The 22,854-nt window shown below is 40.6% G+C and overlaps 1 protein-coding gene across 1 annotated transcript in view; it reads right to left on the bottom strand.

Moving 5' to 3' along the window:
• Positions 1 to 22,854, bottom strand: part of TPH2 (tryptophan hydroxylase 2) — a 91,621-nt gene that overhangs the window by 50,517 nt on the left and 18,250 nt on the right. Inside the window, exons 6-7 of the mRNA XM_025402950.1 lie at positions 9,790 to 9,986; positions 3,063 to 3,198 (exon numbers count right to left, since the gene is read on the bottom strand). Coding sequence (XP_025258735.1) covers positions 3,063 to 3,198; positions 9,790 to 9,986 — 333 coding nt within the window. The remainder of the gene's footprint in view (positions 1 to 3,062; positions 3,199 to 9,789; positions 9,987 to 22,854) is intronic.

The following is a 22,854-nucleotide window of genomic DNA, read 5'->3' as shown; positions in this document are numbered from 1 at the left end:
AGCTACTAAGGAGGCTAAGGCAGGAGAATTGCTTGAACCCGGGAGGCAAAGGTTGCAGTAAGCCAAGATTGCACCACTGCACGTGACAGAGTGAGATTCTGTCAAAAAAAAAAAAATACAAATGATATGAAACCCACAAAAAATAAAGGGCTTGTAAAAACAACCCCAAGTTAGTGAATCCCAAGTTTCCATCCTCTGACTTAGTCTCCTCTTATCTGTGTAGTCATAGGAGACTTGGGAGAAAAATAATTACTCAAATCTATTGTGGGTGCTTTGTATTCACTTCTGAGCTTATCATCTTTATTTGTAACTACGAGAAACTTCTCCATCTGGAGGTTCCAGCCATAGGCACTTCACAGACACCATACCCTAAACCCATCCTCCTCTTCCCTCCCTCTTTCCTTTTCTCTTCCCTCCAAGCTTGATCCTCCTCCAATATTCTCAGTCATTATTAGAAATGACTTTCCACTCAGCATCCCACACAAAAACCTTAGCATTACCTTAGGGGCCCTCCCCTCGTCTCAATCCTATTGTAGTCACTGGATATTGTTACTTCCATCTCTATGGTGTTAAGAGGGCATCAAATAGGTGCTCTCTTGTACTATACCTCTGACCTCATCTAGCTCCACACCTTATGAACTATATTCCTTCATAGAATGTGAGCTCCCCAGCCGGTTTTCCATGTGGTTCATTCTCAACAATTCCCCAGTCCTTACCCCAGTCATTTTTCTCCAATACACATACCTGACTATGCTTAAGAACCTTGGATAGCTCCTTATTGCCTACAGAATAAAGTCCAAATGTCCTAGTTTGACAAATGGTCATTTATAACATGGCCTGAAGATACATTTCATCCTTACTACATAAACTGTACCCTGGCTATTCTGGTCTGACAAGCCTTGCACATGTATGCCTCTTGCGTGTCTCCACAACTTTGCACTTGCTGTTTCTCCTGACTTGGAAAGCTTCCCCTTCACTCCCCACCCAGCCTTGTACAAAAATGAAATTTCTGCTCATCCTTCCAGACCCCCACACAGGTTATACGTTCTCTGAAAAGCCTTTCAGGACTGTGCCTTCCTCTGTGCTCTCCAGCACTTTGTACACACACTAATTATAACCCTAACCACACTATTTCCTAGTTATTTATGTTTCTATCTCTGCTGCCAGAATGTGAGCTGCTTTAAAAAACAAACAAACAAAAAAGCTACTATATTTTATTTATCTCTGAATCCACTGCACCGCCCTGCTAGCATTGCACATAAATGTTTGCTGAATGAGATGAATGAATTGGCCGAAAGTACTTTGGTAAAAATGCAACACAGTATCCTCTGTGGCTAACATCTCATTTCTTTGCCTCTCTCTCTCTCTCTGCATACCTATTGGCACGCTATCACAGGTCTCAGGAGGGCCAGTTATTCAATGGGAACTAACAAAGTGCCTTCTATTTGTAAACAGGGCCATTTGTAAACCCTCTGGGCTAGATTTAGAGATTGCCTTTCTAACTCTGACAATGCTTCTTTGAGCACTCACTCCACTGAAAGAAGCATTTCTTTTCCAAATGTCTGGGGTCCTATAAGCAACCTTTGTTTACCCTGAAAACACTTTCAGGGAAGCCGAAAAAAGCTTAAAAAAAAAAAAAGGTAGTGACCCGACAGGGACCTACCTGGACAGTGAGCCTTATGCCAGCCTAGGAAGAGGAGGGGTGCTTCAGAGACTTGACTTATCCTTGCTCACTTCCACTACCATCAGCTACTTAACTGCTTGAACCTCAAAAGCTTCTCTGCTCCCCAATGAAGACCATGGCAACCCATTAACCACAAGTGCATTCAAGTAAAGCAGCATCATAAGCAAAGCGATACCCTGAGTGGCCTGAAGAACAGTGGGGTAAGATTAAAGCAAGGCACTCATTTTAATGGAGCCCAGGAAGGCAAAAGAACCCCACAGCTCCCAGCCTCAGGGTCTCTGCTTTTGCTGTTCTCTCGGCCTGAAATTCTCCACCCCATCATATACACATTCAAGTCTTTGCTCAGATGTTGTTTACCAAGAAGCTGTACTGACCCAATCCAAAAAAACAGCACCCAGGACTCTCTGTCTCCTCCCCATGCTCTCTTTGTCTTCACAGCACTTATTAGCTCTTTATGGAAGCACTTACACCTGACACCATATTACCTATCTGTCTGTCTGTATGCTAACCATTGTCTTCACCATTCACCTGGAAGGGCAGGAATGCTGTCTCATTCCCAGACAATCCAAGCATGTAGTTGTCTCCCAGTAAATACTTGTTACATATTTTAAAGCACTCAAAGAAATATGATACAGGGCATTTCACACTTGGAGACTGTGCAATCCCATGTGTGATTAGGCCAAATGATTAACATGTGGGTGTTCCCAGCTTACTCCTGCTTCCTACCCATGTCAGAGCAGTATAGCATCACCTCTTAGCTTCCCTCCCCACTCCCAGCTTACCCATTGTCCAGGAGAGAATGGATAAAAGCCCCAAAGGAAAACTGACAGAACCAGAGAAGAATCACAAACCTCATCTATATCTGGAGGTGACGGGCAGGACTAGAGAAGTGGTCAAGAAACTAAAATGGCAGGCAGAGCAAAGCACAGAGTTCTGAGTTTGGAGGTGATGAAAGAGATGAGAGGGGATTAGTAATGAGTTGCTATGGTGTGTGGACATGAACCTCCTTCACATGAAAGAGGCCTCCTAATGAGAGAGCCTCACATGTTCTGACCATGTGTTAGTGTCTACTTTACACTTCTGTGCCTTCTCTTCCCCATCAGAAATGGAGATCTGGCCAAGCAGATGGCTCAGTGTTGGGGTAAAGCTAGAGCAACGAGCCAGAGCTGGAATATCAGGAACCCCCACGGACCCAGCTGAGGAGTCTGAACCTTCAGTGAGCCCTTTTTTCTTTAGGTGAGTGATGTGACTCTCACTGACTCAAAGAAATTAGTTTGGAAGTAAAACAGGGCCGAAGTCATTTTCAAGTAAAGGGATTATTGACCACTTTGTGGTGTGGTGGTCTCTGTCCGGCCTGGGATTTAATGTAGGTACTCACGGTTCCGGGGTGTAGAGGGGATCTGAGCCATGCCGGATGTACTGGGTACAGTGGAACACTCTGTAGGCCAGTCCCGCCAGAAAGTCTCGTGGGCTCAGGTATCCAGCCACCGGCCTCACGGTGAAGCCAGACCTTTCTAAAAAGGCAACAGAAAGAGCCAACTAAATATTAACCCAGCAAGACTTGAGGGCGCAAGCAGAAGCTTCCACGATTTATAAGGAAGATCCAGAAACAAAGTAATCAAGGTCATAAACCTCTTGACAACTGAATGACATATACTGTTAACAGCTATCATGTTTGGTGCTTCTGATGACTAAAATCACTCTCAAATGATGGTTTCCAGGAGAACAAGACATTCAAAAAAATGAAAAGAAGGGTGAAAAAAGTATTTAGAGATTTAAATTCAGAAGCCCAATTAGGATAAGAAATCTCAGAAATCAGATGTTGTGTGGTTCCACATCACCTGGTATCTTTCTAAGAGACCTTCCTAGGGATCTCTTCTGTGTGCATGTGTTCAGTGACACACAGCTAAGCACCCCCTTCACTAGCATCTTCAAATCAGTTCACACTGAGGCTTTCTATTGTCCATACCCGCTAACTCCTTCATTCTATATTGTTTTCTTTGATGTTATATTAATTATCATGATTTAAAGAGGTACACCAAAGCCCTACATGCTCTATTGGTTTATGGTAAGAGGAAACAAAGTAAGAATACAATAAAGTCTATAAAACTGTCCTATACCACTAATTGAATTAGTTGTGAGTGTTCTCAGTCTAAGGGTTACATAATGTTTTCTTCTCAGGAAGGCCCAGAAAACTTACAATAGAAGGGGTATTCTTTTTTTTTTTTCCCAAATACACATTTTATTAAATTGTTGTATAAAGTCGTGCATTGCTTAACAATGGCGATACATTCTAGGAAATGCATTGTTAGGTGATTTTGTTGTTGTGTAAATCTCACAGAGTGTACTTACAGAAACTTAGATGGTACAGCCTACTTCTAGGCTACAAATCTGTTCAACACATTACTATACTGAATACTGTAGGCAATTGTAACACATTAGTAAGTATTTGTGTCTCTAAGCATATCTAAACATAGAAAAGGTACGGTGAAAATACAGTATTATAATCTGATAAGATCACCACTATGCATATGGTCTATTGTTGACTGAAAAGTCTATATGTGGTACATGACTATTTTTAAATAGCTGCTTTATGCTCTGTTCTCTTCTCACAAGAGCAGTTCTATTTTTAATATAAATTGTATATATTTAAGATGTATAACTTTATGTTTTGATACATGCATACAGTAAGTCCTCAACGTCATGGAAAGGTTCTTGGAAATTGCGTCTTTAAGTGAAATGACATAAAGCAGTGCCCAGAATAACATCATTTCCTTCAACATTGTACTGTCATAATGTTGATGAGGGGAAGAATTGGTTTTGTTATACATCGTTTCACTTTAAGTCACAGTTTTCAAGAACCTATCAATGACATCAAGTGAGGACTTACTGCAATAATGAAATGATTACCACATTCAAGTTCATTAATATATCTTTCTTCTCATATAGTTATATGTGCGCGTGTGTGTGTGTGTGTGTATGTGTCTATGTGTGTGTGTGTGGTAAGAGCACATAAAATTTAGTAACAAATTTCCCTTATGTAACATGGTATTATTAACTATAGTCCTCATGCTGTTCATTAAATCTCTGAATTACTGGGCACTGTGGCTCACACCTGTAATCCCAGCACTTTAGGAGGCCAAGGTGGGTGGATGGTATAGTTTGAAGCCAGGAGTTCGAGACTAACCTGGGCAACATGGCAAAACTTCGTCTCTACTAAAAATAAAAAAATTAGCTGGCATAGGCAGCACGCATCTGTAGTCCCAGCTACTCGGGGAACACAGGTGAGGCACAAGAATTGCTTGAGCATAGGAGGTGGAGGTTGCAGTGAGCCGAGCTTGCACCACTGCACCCCAGCCTGGGCAGCAGAACAAGACTCTGTCTAAAAAATAATAATTATAAAAAAAGATCTCTAGACTTATTCATCCTAGCTAACTGCAACTTTGTACTCTTTGACCAATATCTCCCCACTTACCCCATCTCCTGCCCCTTGTAACCACTGTTCTATTCTTTGCTTCTGTGTATTTAACTTTTCCAAATTCCACATATGAGATAATGCAGTATTTTTCTTTCTGTGTCTGGCTTGTTTCACTTAGCATAATGTTCTAGAAGGCTATTCTTATCCCTGATTCTAGCATTGTAAAGGTTCCCATTCTGAAAACTTGAACTCATTAGGAGAATACCACACAATGGTTGAAAATGATCTTAAGAGGCAAGAACCAACTAAGCTTATAAAACAGGCCCATCCTGGGATTTCTGGTACCTGCTGGAAATAACCTGTTCTCAGGCATCCTCAGACCCATAATTTGAACAGCACTATGCTCATTCCAAAAGCCTTCACTTTGGATTATTCCCTGGTGAATATCAAAAAGATATTCTTTTTGTATTTTCTTCTTTTTCCATATTACATCAATTAAGCCAGTATATCCCACATGTGGGACATATATAACAGTACACAGAGGAACATTTTTTATTTTAATAGTTACGTATTTTATTTTTATGTGAATTAAAAAATATATAAAACCATGACATCAAGAACTTTGAATCTGTAGATACCATTGCTTTAAAAGTTTCTGTTTTAAATAAATTAGGTATTTTAAAAGTGAGTCAATGAAATTACATAAGGACACCTATACTGAAATCATACTATCTACATGCCAGTGTGTGATACAAACTAGGCGATATATATCCAGTTCACCAAGGGTTGTGGAAAACAATAATGAAAGAAATAGCTAAGACTCTGCTATGCTTAATGTGTGTTAGGCACATTAGGCCTTTAAGGTATATCAATTAATTTCTCCTCCCAACCACCTTGTGAGGTAGATAAAATTACTATCTCCATTGACAGAGGAGGAAACAGAGACAAGAAAGGTTAAGGTGACTCTTCTAAGGTCACATAGCTAGGAAGGGGCAGAGTGGGGACTCAAGCCCTGACATTCTACATCCAGGGTCTATGGTCCAAGCCACTAGACCATACTGCCTCTCATAAGAATATTAATTGGGGGAGCAAATATAGCAATATTTATGAGATGATATTCTAACTATTGGGGTTTGGGGAACAATGCAGTAAAAAACCATCTCCATATAAGGAGCTCTTGGTAAAGAGGTAACATGCATATAGCTCTGTGGGAAACAAAGAAAAACGAGACAGGAGAATACAGTCTAGTTAAACAACAACGTAAGACATGATGTAATTAGGTGTTAATTAAGTGATACTGATCAGTAGTTCTCAATCTCTTTTCCTCAATAACAAACATAGTAGATGATGTTCACACATAACACAGAATGAAATCAGAGTGGGAGAGATCATGGTGGCTGCTACGATCAAGATTCATGAAGGAGGCAGGATTTGCTGTGAGTCCTGAAGAACAGGTAGAATTTGAGTAGGTGGAGAAGAGATGAAATTTTCTAGTAAGGAACAGAGTTTCAGCAAAGGTAAAGAGAGCCCACAGCAAGGGCAGAGGGTTTGTACAGGGCAGTTGCAGCAGGAAACTAACTTGGAAACCTGGGTCAGGGCCTCGGATTGAGGCTGAGCTGTTCAAACTTGAGCGTGTAAAACAGAGATCAGCAAACTATCACATGCAGGCCAAATCCAGCCCACTGCCTGTTTTTGCACACCCCGTAAGTGAGAATAGTTTTGTTTGTTAGTTTTGAGACAGAGTCTCACTCTATCACCCAGGCTGGAGTGCAGTGGCACGATCTCGGCTCACTACAACTTCTGCCTCCCAAGTTCAAGCGATTCTCGTGCCTCAGCCCCACAAGTAGCTGGGACTGCAGGCCCAGTAGCTGCGACTACAGAAAATACAAAAATTTTTGTATTTTCAGTAGAGACAGGGTTTCGCCATGTTGGCCAGGCTGGTCTCGAACTCCTGACCTCAAGTGATCCACTGGCCTTGGCCTCCCAAAGTGCTGGGATTACAGGCGTGAGCCACTACACCCAGCCAGTTTTTATATTTTTTAATAGACACATTTAAATGGCTATAAAAGTACCTATATAATAGCCTTGATTTTGCCTCTTGGCCCAAAAAGCCTAAAATATTTACCATCTGGCCTTTTACAAAACAAGTTTGCCAGTCCCAGTGAAAACAAGAGGGAGCCAATGATAGTTTCTTTTTTTTTTTTTTTTTTTTGAGACAGAGTCTTGCTCTGTCGCCCAGGCTGGAGTGCAGTGGCCAGATCTCAGCTCACTGCAAGCTCCGCCTCCCGGGTTCCCGCCATTCTCCTGCCTCAGCCTCCCGAGTAGCTGGAACTACAGGCACCCGCCACCTCGCCCGGCTAGATTTTTGTATTTTTTTAGTAGAGACGGGGTTTCACCGTGTTAGCCAAGATGGTCTCGATCTCCTGACCTCGTGATCCGCCCGTCTCGGCCTCCCAAAGTGCTGGGATTACAAGCTTGAGCCACCGCGCCCGGCCGCCAATGATAGTTTCTGAGCAGAGATGTCAGAAAAAAAGTAATGTTTTGGAAAGTAATGTTTATGGGCAGTGGAGAGTTAAGGGAAGAAAATATAGGCATCAAGGTTATATAATGATGAGGACCTCAATTTGGGTGGTAGCAGTAGAATGGAAAGAAAAGGACAGATTTACCTCATGTCATGAAGCCATAAGTGGCAACAGGGAGAGATTGTGGTAGGCTAAATAATGGCCCCCAAAGAATGCCTACATCTTAATCCCCTGAATCTGTGACTATGTGACCTTACATGGCAAAAGAGACTTTGCAGATGTTATTAACTTAAGGATCTTGAGACGGAGAGGCTGTCCTAGATTATTTGAGTGGGGCCCATATAATCATAAGAGTCCTTATAAGAGGGAGGCAGGAGGGTCAGAGTCAGAGAAGGAGATGTGACAATGGACGCAAGAGGTTGGAGTGATGGAAAGGTGAATCCACGAGCCAAGGAGTGCAGGAGGACTCTAGAAGCTCGGAAAGGCCAGGGCACGGAAGCCACCAGAAGGAATGAGCCCTGTCAACACTCTGATTTTAGACTTCTGAGCTCCAGAACTGTGAGATAACTTGTGTTGTTTTAAGTCACAAAGTTTGTGGTAATGTGTTACAGCTATAATTGGACACTAACACAAAGAAGGACTGAGTATGGGATTGGGGGATCAGGTGGGTAGGAATTCAGAGGAGTCCTTATAGGCAAGCCTGAAGAGTGCAGAGAAAACAGTACTGATAGAAACTGGGAAGACAAGCAAGAAAGCAAGTTCCAGGAAAGAGAGCAGGCAATGAAGTTTTTGCTTTTGGAACTATAGCACTTGAAAGAAGAGAGAGAAAAGGCAGAGAATCCAAGGATTTAAGCACAAGGAAAAACAGAGGAGGAAGCGGGACCACCATGAAACTTTGCCTCTTCCCCCAACCCCTCACAAGCCTATTTCCTAGCTGTTGTTCCAAGGAGGTGTTGTCAGTGAAGGGATCCACGTAGAGTGTGAAATGATGTCACTGTATGACTCACTGGGTTCACTAGTGTAACATCTGCAACAAGTACAATCCCTGACACACAAATTATAACGTAAAGTATTGATCAATTGGTTAATTGATTGACTAGTTTTGTTACCAGAAAGGGGTCCCATTCCAGACCCCAAGAGAGGATTCTTGGATCTCACGCAAAGAATTGAAAGTGAGTCCATAGAGTAAAGTGAAAGCAAGTTTATTAAGAAAGTAAAGGAATAAAAGAATGACTACTCCATAGGCAGAGCTGTGGAATGGATCACTGGTTGCCCATTTTTATGGTTATTTCTTGATTACATGCTAAACAAGGAGTGGATTATTCATGAGTTGTCCAGGAAAGGGGTGGGCAATTCCCAGAACGGAGGGTTCCTCCCCTTTTTAGGCTATCTAGGGTAATTTCTCAACATTGCCATGGCATCTGTAAACTGTCATGGCACTGGTGGGAGTGTCTTTTAGCACGCCAATGCCTTGTGATTAGTGTTTCACGAGTAGTGAGAATGACCAGAGGTCTCTCTCATCGTCATCTTGGTTTTGGTGGGTTTTGGCTGGCTTCTTGACTGCAACCTGTTTTATCAGCAAGGTCTTTATGACCTGTATCTTGTGCTGACCTCCTGTCTCACCCTGTGACTTAGAATGCCTTAACCTCCTGAGAATGCAGCCCAGGGGGTCTCAGCCTTATTTTACCCAGCCCGTATTCAAGATGGAGTTGCTCTGGTCCAAACGCCTCTGACAGTTGCCTGATTTCCCCCAGAGGAAAGCCACTAATATTCAACATTATCCATAAGATTTCATCATTCAGTACATAATTTTTAACAATGCAAAAAAAAAGGCACCTTTGGAGGTCATTTCATACTCATATAGCCCAGCATATCAGCTCCTGGATCAGAAAAAGCTCAGAGCTGAACTTGTAAATATCCTTTGGGCCTTAACATTTACAGCAGCCAGCCACAAAGAGGCTTCAGCAAGCCCCAGAGCTGCAAAAGCAGCTGAGTCCCTGCTCTGCTTCCCACAGGTGGTCACAGCTAATTGTTGGCTCAAAGCCAACTATTTTTTTAAATCACTATTTTTCCTCTTTTGGAAAAAGAGCCATTGCTACAACCTGTGTCCTTGGAAGGCAATTGAGGATATTGACTAATAAGAGACAGCCTGTGTGAAATCTTACCTTTCAGAAACATGGAGACATCTTCGAGTTGAGGCACATTGTCCTCTCTGTAGCCACAGTATTTAGTCAGCAGAGGGAAGTTTTTCAAATACTCTCGGCAAGCATGAGTGGGATAGAGTTTGGAGAGCTCCCGGAATACAACGCCCCAAGTTTTAGTTTCTTCTTCAGTATACTCCACCCTGGGAATGGGCTGACCACTAGGCAGGAGAGAAGAAAACGAAATGAATCTAGCTTTGAATCACTGAGTTAAGTATTTTCTCACCTCAATACCTATCGCAAGTCAGACCCTGACAAAGTGGAGCACGTGAGCGTCTGAAAGGATCCCATTAAGCATTATTTTTTAAAGCAAATGCTAACCTTCTAATGTTGTGCATGTGTATTTGAATTTCCATATAAATTATTTTTTAATCAAGTTATATCTTCACACATCCTTAGAAAAATGTGGTAAGATTTATATTCTTAAACTGAGGTCAGTAACAAGTAATAGTTCTGGGTTGGAAGGAACTGGTTTAGGTACAAAACTATTCTCTGAGAGCATTTTCTGCAAACACCTGACAACAGTAACAAATAAATGTTTTGTCTCTTAAAAATAAAATTGCTTTATGGGTTCTCTCTGTCCCTTGCCCAGACTCACCCCAATCTTCAAGTGTGTAATTTTGAGATTATTTGTTCAATGTCCAGAATGTCTGGGAGATACTGAAAGACTATGCTGAATTTAAAAATGAAAGTTTTGCAAACCAAAAAATAAGGAGCATTCACTGCAGGTCATGCTGAAGGATACATACATTAAGCCCCCCAATGTAGAATGAGGTCAGCAAACTTTTTCTATAAAGAGCCAAAAAGTAAATATTTTAGGCTTGTGGGTCATATAGTCTCTGTCACAACTGTTCGATTCTGCCCCTATGTCTCAAAAGCAACCATACACAATAACAAATGGACGTAGGTGTATTTTAACAAAACTTTTCTTTATTTGGCCCATAAACTGTAGTGTGCTGATGACTGGTTTAGAATATTGAGACGTTGTGCTGGACTGAAGTGGTCAGAGAGCTTCCTGGAGGAGGCACAACTTGAGCTGACACTTTTTGGCCAGGTAGGACCTGCAGGTTCTGATAAAAAGAAAGTCAGGAGAAACTGGTGCTCTAATATAATAGCAGCCAGCAGCCACAGGCAAGGAACATACCTTGTGATGCAACCAGGGATGAAGAGAATACAAACGTGTGCTTGTGTAAGCTATTGCTTGAGGGACTTGAATCTGAATTTAGCCTCTGATTAAGAGGCCTATTCTGAAACTCAGTTAGGATTTGAGAAACCCTCTCTTGACATACTCAACAGCCACCTGCAGCACGCCCTCACTTCCCACCCCGGCCATGCATCAGAAATTCTGCCTCCGCAATTAGCAAATATACACGTACAACATATGGAAGCCCAAACATATACACATAAAACTAGGATTTGTGCCCCTGCAATCTACAAATCCAGCCTATAGCAGGCGGTCACCACAGGAACCCATGCACAGAGAGCAACTGTCACTCAGGGTTGCTGCAGTGAGGGGGGCATCTTCAATGAGCTGGAATGGTTCAGGAGCACCCCGAGGTAGAGAAAAATGAGACAGAGGATAATAACAGGAATAGGCTATCAAACAGATCCCTAGCTGCCTTCCTCCTCCTCAGCCCTCTACCTACTTCAGTGTTCTCGGCAAAATACTTTCTGTTTAAAGTTCGGATCCAAATGGAGTTTCTCCTGCCCCAAAATTATTTTTGTTTAAAAAAAATTAATTGTAGTACATGAGGGATGAGTGAATAACACATACTGAAGAAAAAAACAGAAATTCACATTTACTTTCTCTAAATACCAAGACTAGGTCTTCCACAAACCAAATTAGAACAAGATTAGCCTTGGTTAAATTTGGCTGTTGATAACAAATAAAAAATTACAACCCGGCAAATATTTTCTGGGAAGATCAAGGCTTCTAAGACCTCGCACCTGTGACGAATGTAGAATGAAAGCTTGAAATGAAAAGACAAAAATAGAAAAGATGGAAGGAAATAAGTAATAAATGGTCTGCCTCTGGTTCCAGAAAATTCAACTAACTCTATTTGAATTGGGTAAGCCAGTAAACCTAAAAAGGGCTGTGTATGATCAGAAGGTAGGAAAGCAATGAGGCTGGGACAATAAAGGAAATAACAAAAAGCCATTTGAGAAGAATCGTTAGGTCAAACTTTTCCCTTCAGTATCAATCTGCAAACATGCAGCATTTCAGAGGGTAGCTGAATATTCAAGAGGCAGAAAGAGATCACGTGTAAATTAGGATAGGAAGAAAGAGTTACATAGGTCTGTTACTTAATAATGAACTTCCAGCCTCACAGTCTTGGAAATATGAGTGGTCGTGTGTGTTGTCAACTGTTCTGTCTGTCTGTCCTGGATAACTTGTCCTGCTCTTTGAGTTAAAAGTCGGTGCAATGTACTGCTGCTACCCTAAACCCAAGTAAGAAGTAAGTCTGCCTCTGGTCATACCAACAGATTTCTCATACCACTCTAACCCCACACCCCAGGTAACTCTTTAAGGTAAATATTTAAAAATCAATTTGATCACAAAGTAAATACTAGTTTTATCTACTTCATTTCTATTGAAAATATCCAAAATACAGAAAAAATAAGAAATTTTCCATTTTTCTGTGTAGTTAATATAAGCATACAGTAATGCTGATATTTGACAGCTTACTATGTGCCAGGCATATGTTTAAGGTTAAGTGTTTTTATATGAATTAACCCATTTGATTCTCACAATTCCATGAGGTAGATACTGTTATTATCTCCTTTTTATGGATGAGGAAAGTGAGGCTCCGAGAAATTAAGCTGCTTGTCTAAAATCATGGATTCAGGCTTAAAACGTAGTCAGTCTAGCTGAAGACTGGCTGTAATCTTAATGATTAGTATACACAAATTAAATGAAAAATTGTACTCCAGACTGATGGAGTAAAATTGATTTTTTCACATCCCAACTTATTTTTCACATACCAAACTAAAATAAGGTTTTTGGTGTATGTATTCCTATGTAGAAAATTTCATATACAATCATATGTCATCATGATACTAGGATATATTTGTGGATCACAAAGAGTACTTTCATCTTTATTCACTTATTTAAACTTCTCAGTAAGACTGTGAGGTTTTTTCTGGCTCCTCAACAAAATAAACATGTGTTTGGGGCACCAGGAATGCAGGGCACCCACATTTTTTTAGGACTTTGAAATTTGACATTTGGGGAAAAAATCATGGTCATGGGGAAAATGAGAATGTGTTGTATTTCTTTGAATTTGTTATGGGTTAGTGGGTTTTTTGTAAATCATGTAAGAGAGGGGTACCCTGGTCTTTTCAGGGCCTTCGATATATACTTATATGTCATCATGCATCTTTCTGTGGGCACATGTTGTAATGTGTATATAACAGAAGTCATATTCCAGCATCCTACAACTCTGCTCTGGTCGAAAACTAAAGTTACGTAAGGACTCCACATCCTACAGAAATTCCCCAGCAGCTGAAGCCAACCATCTCCTTACAGGGCTTGGTGAGAGGCAGCACAAATTGTCCTACCACCAACAAACTCCTCCTATACTCACCTGTGCCACACTCTCCCCAGACCTCATCCACCAGTGTACTAGGGAATCAGAAATGCTCAGCATTGTGAAGAGGTCCGTGTTTGAGGGAAAGGGCACTTTCTTTCCTCCTCTCAAAGTCAAGACAGCAGGCTGCTCCCTGAGAGCGCACCTGTGAGAAATGGAGTAGGGCACTTTCTTTCCCAACTGGTCCCTTACTGGGCAGCAGGATCCAGGCCCCCAGGTGCTGCCACCACTGCAGAGCAGGGGACTGACAGTCCCTGGGAGAGTGTCTGGAGGCCTGGGAGGATGGTGTACCATGGGGAGCCTAAACATATGTTCTCTGAAATCTAAGGTTCATGTGAACATTAAGTCTAATGCCCAGCAAAATCTAGACATTCATGTGAGACCCAATGCGGTGTGCCTGCGAGAAAGACGGTAAAGTCCCACACCATCCAGTTCTGCTCAGTTCTTAGGAGGCAGAAGACACCACAGTGGTCCCATCACCGTCATGAAGAAGCTCTGAGGGCTGCGCCAGCTATGGTATGTCACTGACAAGGCCAGGGGAGGCAGAGCACACTTCTGCAGCTGTGGAGGTGGGGGAAGGGTCTCACCCAAGAAAACTATGAGTAACACCATTTCAGCAGAGAACACTCTATCAAAAAGGATTTGTCAGAACCAGGGTGAGTGTGGCCTGAGACCTACTCACACTGACATTCCAGCAAGCATGTAAAAGGGCCTCAGCCTCCTCCCTCCCTCCTCGCAGCCCCCAACTCTAGAAGAAATAGGTCCTAGAGAAGGGAAGGAAAAGTGTCTCAGAACCAGAGAATCCCAAAAAAACACATGCACATCCACACATTCACTCCAAATAACTGCAGGAGAGGGAGGAGATACTTTGAATCAAGTTTGAGATTAATATGTTTTAAATGAACAAGACCAGGTCTTAAATACCCAAACGAGACATTACTGATAATTGAAAATGACAGGAAATTAGATGTTGCTAAGGAACTTGCTTCCCAGCAGGAAAATAGAATTCAACCCAATACAGTTGAAAGTAAAGAGTGGGAAAAATAAAACCATTTTGTGTTGCTACAAGATGATACTCCTCAACAGACTAATTATATGTAAATATTATAATTGGATATCTAGAGAGTCTCCTGCATTTATATGGAGTTAGTTGGGATTACAGTATTCTCAACAACCACCAAAATTATAATTTACAGGTTCTTAATTTACTGGAGAAAAACAAATGGGACTTTCAGTAGTCTCCATTCACTGTAGATTCTGCCCTCTTATCAAAGAATGGCAAACTAAGATTGTATGAGCATTGATACGGAACCAGCGTTCAGAGACAACAGTACTAGAAAGAAGCTAAAATGGTCACCATGGGGATGTCAACTTGAAAACAGGGAAAACTCCCTAGTGGATTATGTTACTCAGAGATGACTAAGAACTTTCTTTGAAAATATTGAAGGCTGTGGGAGGCATCTGTCTCCCTGTATGGTTAAACTCCACTCTTCCTAGAGACAGGGAGGTGATTCTGAAAAACCAGCTTTGTGCCTACAGAGAAGAGGGAGTGGAAAATGCATAGACTAATCTAGTTGAGGGCAGGTATAGATGTAGTTATTCTGTGTGAGTCCGGAGCTTGTTAGACCAAAGTTGTTTAACAAACACTTAGAAATCCAGGGACATATACCCCACTGAAACTGAAATTGTGGAAGTTCTTTCTACAGCCAGATGAATAAGCAACAATGCTTTCATTTTATTTAACTATTGTTTGATCTTCTCCTTCTCCTCCATCAGGTCTAACAGCAAGCTATGTTTCTTACACATTTTTTTAAATTAGGGGAATTGGAAAATACTCGATTGTGATGCTATATCCTGGCTGCCTCCTAGAATCCTTGCTGCTAGAATTCCTAATATGAGATGCAGTTTCTCAGCTTGTGTTATCTTTAGAGAAACTTCAGTGTGAGGAAGCAATTCACTTATTCATTGGAGGAAGATGTGACAGGCTGCAATTGATAGTATTTACATCAAGATGGCAAGACTGTCTGAAACACAGCACCAATTGTGTTATTTGAAAAGAGCCAGATTTTCTCAGTGGCAAGGACCAAACAGAGCAGAAGATAACAGAGAATTGAGTAAGGGAATGGGAAAATCTGATAGAAACAGTTAAGAATGAACTCATTTACTATTTTATTTCATTACATGTTCCTTAGGGCAGGAAATGCCTCACTTATTCAAGAGATGTTTATCTGCCTGGAATAGACTGTTCCTCTCATCTTTTCTTTCTTTCCCCACCTTTGGTGTTTCTGTCTTGATTGACATTTCTACCTGAGGGTTGCAGAAAACAAATAAGAGATTAAATGCATCAACTTTGGAACTCATTAGCAATTAGCACTCCTCAGCACATTCTGCACGTGTATCCCAGAACTTAAAGTATAATAAAATATATATATAATTTTACTGTGTGCAAACTATATCTTAATTTCTAAAATGTAATTTATGGTGTTGAATCAATAAAACCACAGAATCCTTTAAAAAAAAAAAAAGATTTAGACAGGGCCTTTGAAGAAAGATACTGCATGTTCTCACTTGTAAGTGGGAGCTAAATGATAAGAACTTATGAACACAAAGCAGGAAACCACAGACACTGGGGTCTCCTGAGGGTGGAGGGTGAGAGGAGGGCTAGGAGCAGAAAAGGAAACTATTGGGTACTAGGCTTCACACCTGGGTGATGAAATAATATGTACAACAAAACCCCATGACACGTGTTTACCTATGTAACAAACATGTACCCCTAAACCTAAACTAAAAGTAAACAAAAAAAAAACAAAGAATTCATCATCACAAAATTTATAATTAATTGTTATCAAGCATTTGTTGCACGTCTCACAACTGAGATGTCACACCAGGTGTGTAGAAATTTCAATCAATAATTGATGACTCTCACTTTTAGCCAGTGACCATAGTGTTGCCTAGTACTACATTAGTTGGTACCACCTTCACGATATAGTATCACCTGCATCCAGGTGTCTACAGAGTACAGCCAAATACTGAATGAGTATTCAAGAAGATTGCTTATGCCTCTGAGACTGGAAAAATATTGCCAGAATATATATATATATTCTGCATCAACTAAAAATACAAAAATACTAAAAATACTAAAATTAACTGGGCATGGTGGCGTGTGCCTGTAATTCCAGCTACTAGAGAGGCTGAGGCAGGAGAATTGCTTGAACCCAGGAGGTGGAGGTTGTAGTGAGCTAAGATCACGCCGCTGCAACTCAGCCTGGACGACAGAGACTCTGTCTCAAAGCAAAACAACTACATATATATACATACACACACACACACACACACACACACACATATATATTCTGAATATTGCCAGAATACTATATATACTAATATATAATATATAATAAGCATATATACTAATATATATGTGTATATATATGCCCAGAATATTGCCAGTATGTATGTGTGTGTGTATATATACACACACATATATATATAAAATCCCATTCCATTATCTTCCATTGATTTGCTTTCCCAGGTTTTGAATGAAACTGAGATATATGTGGTTGTTTGGGTATTTTGTGACTCCTGCATAAACACCAGTTGTTGATGCTTTAATTTCTCTGAAATGGTTTCTCCTTTTTGCTTTTTGGGCTTGGTGGGTTTCAACAAGAATTCTCAGCATTTCAAATATGCTGAGATTTCTGTAAAGAGAAGAATAATTTTTTAAAAACCCAAGTCACTTAATTCGAGTGGTCTTGTTTTTAACCTGTGTGTGGTACCACCTGTGTCAAATGCAAGTTGCTAAGCAGATTTTTTTTCTTTTCTTTTCTTTTCTTTTTTTTTTTGAGACAGACTCTCATCCTGTCACCCAGTGGCACGATCTCGGCTCACTGCAACTTCTGCCTCTCAGGTTCAACCAATTCCTCTGCCTCAGCCTCCTGAGTAGCTGAGACTATAGACGCATGCCACCATTCCTGGCTAATTTTTGTATTTTTAGTAGAGACAGGGTTTCACCATATCGGCCAGGCTGGTCTTGAACTCCTGACCTCGTGATCCACCCACCTCAGCTTCCCAAAGAGCTGGGATTACAGGTGTGAGCCATCGTACCTGGCCACTAAGCAGATATTTTAAAAAAGAAAACATGTGGTCTCTTGGGCAGTACATATATATACACATACACTAATACATAGTATTAGTATATATATAATATATATGGTTTTATATATATGATATGTATAATATATAAAATAATCATATATATTATATATACACACACACACACACACTAAATGGAGTTAATGATGAATTCTAATTAAGGGTTAACCAGAAAACAAATGTAATTTTGATTTACTGACTTCCAAGAATTCATAAGAAAAGTCTGGGAGTCCTGCATTTGATAAAATTAGACTTCAGAATTCAGACCATAAAGGACACTCAATAAATTTATGATAAAATATTATCAGTAATGCCCAGAGGCAAAAAAGCAAAAAGTAAAATATTCAAAATATTATTCTGCTAAATGTGTCTCCCTATTAGGATACACACTTTTTGAAGGCAGAGATTTTTGTTGCTTTGTTCATTTTTGTATCCCTGCTACCCACGGTGGAGCCTGGAATGCAGAGCTGTTCAGGCCAGGCACCACGGTGGTTCACATCTGTAATCCCGACACTCCGGGAGGCCAAGGCGGGTGGATCACTTGAGGTCAGGGGTTCAAGACCAGCCTAGCCAACATGGTGAAACCCTGTCTCTACTAAAAATACAAAAATTAACTGGGCATGGTGGCGTGTGCCTGTAATTCCAGTTACCAGAGAGGCTGAGGCAGGAGAATCGCTTGAACCCAGGAGGCAGAAGTTGCAGTGAGCTGAGATTATGCCACTGCAGCTTAGCCTGGATGACAGAGACTCTATCTCAAAACAAAACAAAACAAAAAAATAATATTTGTTGAGTGAGAAAATCAATCAATCAGCCTAAAGCAAAACACAAATTTAAATGTTGGGGAAAAAGTAGTTATACATTAGAGTCTGGCAGATATGTATTTGTCTTGCCTCATATATTTCAATTACTATGCAAAAAGCAAAGATTCAGGATTTTAACAAACTTTCTGGTAACTTCCAATTATTCCTATGTACAATTTACATGCAAGGGTTCCTTTTTTCTAATTTTCTCAATTCAGTTTTCCTGACCCTTGTCTAGACATCATCACTCAGTCATACTTGTAACCAAAATTTTCACCAGGAAAGAAGGCAGCATATGTAAACCCAAAGGGAGAGAAAAGTCCAAACTCAACCAAATACAGAGATGTTTCCTTGGCTGGACATTGTAATGAATGAACTTCAAAAGCATTTTCAAGGCTACAGAGCACAATGATTTAATAATATTTTTTTACAAACAAAAACTCACAAATCAGTACAGCAACTTAACAACCATCTAAATTATGCCTAAATTTCAAAACACAGTCAAGTCAGCTGACATACGTGGCTTGACGGGGACTCATCTGTAGAGGAGGTTAGGAGCCCCATGACTGCTAAGCCATGCCATAGAGTAAATATAAAGGCATAAACACATTTTCAGCTAGTCCCCTAGGCCAGTCAGGTAAAGAGCATTTGCGATCACATATTTTATTTGCTTTTGCAAATGAGTTTTGCGCACATGAATTTTCGTAAATGAGTCTATGGGCCCTAAGGAACTTTCAGATGGGAGCAAACAAAAACGTTAGTTTGTTTTGTTCACATTGTTAATATTGGTGCTGCCTTTACAAGAGACATAATGAAAATAAACTACTGCACCTAGGGAGCCTCAGGGAGAACAAAGATTTAACTCCTAGAAATTATTTGTTTTTATTTGTCCTGTGCACCACAGGATAGGGCTTCCCACCATTTTCTCACCTGGCAGAAAGCCCTCTTCATATTCTAGAGAAGTAATTTTCATCTGCAAAAACTATCATGAAATTAAATATCAACAGCAACAACAATGTATCTAACATCCATCAATATGTGCATGCTCAACATACACAAGGAGCTTGAGCTCAAAAAACTTGATACAGAAAAGAGCTAAAATTCCCAGTCGCCAATAGCAGCTAACAGTCTTGGGCCACTAGAATGAAGAGTCACAGAGGTAGAGTCTCTAAGAGCCACAGATTTCATCAGATACATCTTGCACCTTGTTTGAAAGGGACAGAACACAGTTAACTACTAGGCCCTGATCTTTTTCAGAGTGATAGATGAAGAAGCGTGATTATCCTACAGCTCATGGCCCTGTGAAAATTAATAGTGGCATTCATTTATTCACCCACCCATTTCACTGTAACAATAACAACACTATAATAGTTCATTACAGGGATTATGTCATAAAATGCTTATCTTACAGAGTCACTAAATGACTATTCATCTCCTCACTTAACTGTTGAAGAAACTGAGGCTTACAAATGTAATAATCTGTCCAAGATCAAACAGCTAGTAAGTAGAATAGTGCGGACTCAGAGGTAGGAAGGCTAGCTCTAGAGACCCCACTCTTGACCAATACATATCAGTACAATGTACTGAGTACCCAACACGGACCCAGCATCAAGGTTTGGCCTCCATTTCCTCATTCAAAACAGGGAAGTAAGGCTTCTCACATCGTGAGGATCAAATGAGAGGTCATCTGTAAAACATCCTGGCCAGTGCCTAGTGCCTAATAGGTACTCAATATGGTTGAATCTCTTCCTCCAGGTGTATAAAAATGAATAAAATTTCATCACTTCCCTGCAGGGTTGGGAACAGGTCTGGAGATGACAAAACAGCACTGTTCCATGTAAACCATTCACCTCTCAAGCAGGACTTGTAGAAGTAATTCAAATCCTTCATGTTCATGAAAATCATTTTAAAGTAAAAATACTCATACCTCTTTCCCTGTGAAACACATTAGAATTTGGTGCAACTGTTGTCCTTGTCAGTAAGTGATACAGGACCATACTGCGTTAATGTTTTCCACAGCTGTGGGAGCCACACTATAATCAGACAGCATCCTACTGAGGCATTCACACACATCTAAAAAACCCACCAAGCCCAAAAAGCAAAAAGGAGAAACATTTTCCAAATCAATTTTCCCTTTTGTCTTTCTTTGCAACTCTCAGGCTCCCTTCCTTTCAGCCATTGAGCTGCTCTTCAGGTAGAGAGAAACGTTTGGCATGAAAATGATTATCCCATAAAGCCTGAAGTCTTTTAAATCCTTATAAGAACTGTGCATTTCAAATCTGCTAAGACTTCTGTAAAGAGAAGGATAACTTTATAAAAACCCAAGTCACTTAATTCGATTGGTCTTATTTTCGACCTGTGTGTGGATACCACCTATGTCAAATGGAAGTTGCTAAGCAGATTTTTTTAAAAAAGAAAAGACATGGCATCTTGGGCAGAGAAAGATATTTGAATTCTACAAGAGAAGCACTCTAAAAGTCCCTAATATGACCTTCCTCAGAAACTATCCTACTCATCTGGGAAATGACCCCAATACTACAAATATTTGGTTTTGTTCTACTTTTCAATTTACCGCTTCATTTCAGAGAAATTAAAGCATCAACAACTGGTGTTTATGCAGGAGTCACAAAGTACCCAAAGAGCCACATATATCTCAGTTTCATTCAAAACCTGGGAAAGCAAATCAATGGAAGATAATGGAATGGGATAAAATTAGCTCAGTCAGGGAGAAAACATATTCGCCTTCTAAGGTGCCTCTTCTCAAAAGGGCAGAGAAAGGAAAAAAATTAAAGCTTGGTTTCACATCACAGTAGAGCCTACAATTCATCAAGGTGACTATCTGTCAATGAAATTGATGAGGAAAACATCATTAATAAGAAAAACTTGCAACCCCCCAGTTAAGTTTTTTCCCTGTTAAGAAAGCATAACCTTCACTTCCATTCTTCCTCTACCTTCTACTTGTTATGTTTCCAATTAAGATTCGCCTATCTAAAAATAGGTAATGTGGCACTCACAACTCCTGTTAGTAATGTATTCCTTTAAGCTACATTCTGAAACCAAGCAGGATCCATAAATCATGCCTCTTCTTTCATGAAATGAGAAATGCTAAGGTCAACTGAAATTTCTGGAAAGGTGGAGAGGTAAAGCCACCCCAGTTATTTTTCTGCAAGTTGCAATAATTGCAAATGCCTCTTAGGAAAAACTCAGCAGCAGTAATCCCCTAGTTCAGACACAAAGCTAAACTGTCACAGCTCCCTGCAAGCGGAAGAAACCCCAGTTCGCTCAGTACTGAGCAGTAGGGCGCGAGAGGCAGGGCAGCAAAACAGCTCTACTCCAAGTCTGCAGTCTACTCTTATTGGTCTCTGATCATCCATCTCTTTCTTTTTCTTTGCAGACCTATGGCTGAGTCATCTAGTGAAAGAGGAAACTGAGAAGACCTCCTAAGAAGTGAGATACTGGCTTGGAAATCCAGTATGTTCATTCCAAGGCACATCCATTCCATATTTACGTATCTACTCAAATATCTTAAAATGCACTGTATGTTACCAAATCTCAGTCCCAAAGGGCTTTGTTTTGACATCATGTAGTACTTGGCGGTATAAGCAGGAAGAGGAGGGGTAAAAAAAGAAAATGCCCTTCTGTGCTTTGATGAGAAGAGAAGGTTAGCATCACCACCACTGCATGTAAAAGAAGAAAATTCTCTGTCTCTCTGATGGAGCTGAGTAGAATATTCACAAGCTCACCCAAATTGAAGGTGCCTGCTGAGCTGGTGATTGCACTTTTCAAATATGCTAGTTCTCTTTTGGAGCTGTTTTGTTTTAGGGTCTCTGTTTAGCTGTGTACTTACACTCAGAGCAAATGAATCACAAAGGGTGCAATTTTATAAATCAAAAAAAATCAAGAAATAAATAGGCTAGCAGCTAGTAAAAACCAGAGTGACACATTCCTGGCAATTAATTTTCAAGCCCCAGCCCAGCTGTGTTTATTTCCATTCATTCTATGTCTCACGAGGGTCAGGCTTTGGGTAGGAGGAGAAGAGCATGGGGCCAGGGAGAGAGGGAAAAATCAGCACATGGAATGGAAACATGCTACTGCCATGCCAGACCCTGGCAGATGTCCCCAACAACCTGCGAGAAACAGCATGGTTTTGCAGTGTCACAGGGCTGGTTTGAGTTCTGAGTCCATAAAGTTCTAAGTATATTGAATACTACAAGGATTGTGCATTTCAAATATGCTGAGAATTCTGTAAGGAGAATAACTGTTACAAATGGCAAGTCACTTAGTTCTGTCACTGTTATTTCCAGCTTGTGTATGAAACCACCTGTGTCAAGTGGAAGTTGCTAAAGCCACTTTTTTTGTTGTTGTTCAGAAAACAAAAAAGAAAAGGGTGTGGAATTTTGAGCGGACATTTAGATTCTACCAGTGGCATTCTTGAAACCTCTAAAAGTAACCTTACTCAGAAACTATTCTGGCCATCCAGGAAATGACCC

This window comes from Theropithecus gelada, chromosome 11 (genome assembly GCF_003255815.1).
Source record: "Theropithecus gelada isolate Dixy chromosome 11, Tgel_1.0, whole genome shotgun sequence".
Lineage (NCBI taxonomy): Eukaryota > Metazoa > Chordata > Mammalia > Primates > Cercopithecidae > Theropithecus > Theropithecus gelada.
Note: the sequence above shows the minus strand (reverse complement) of the source record. Positions and strands in the feature narration are given on the sequence as shown.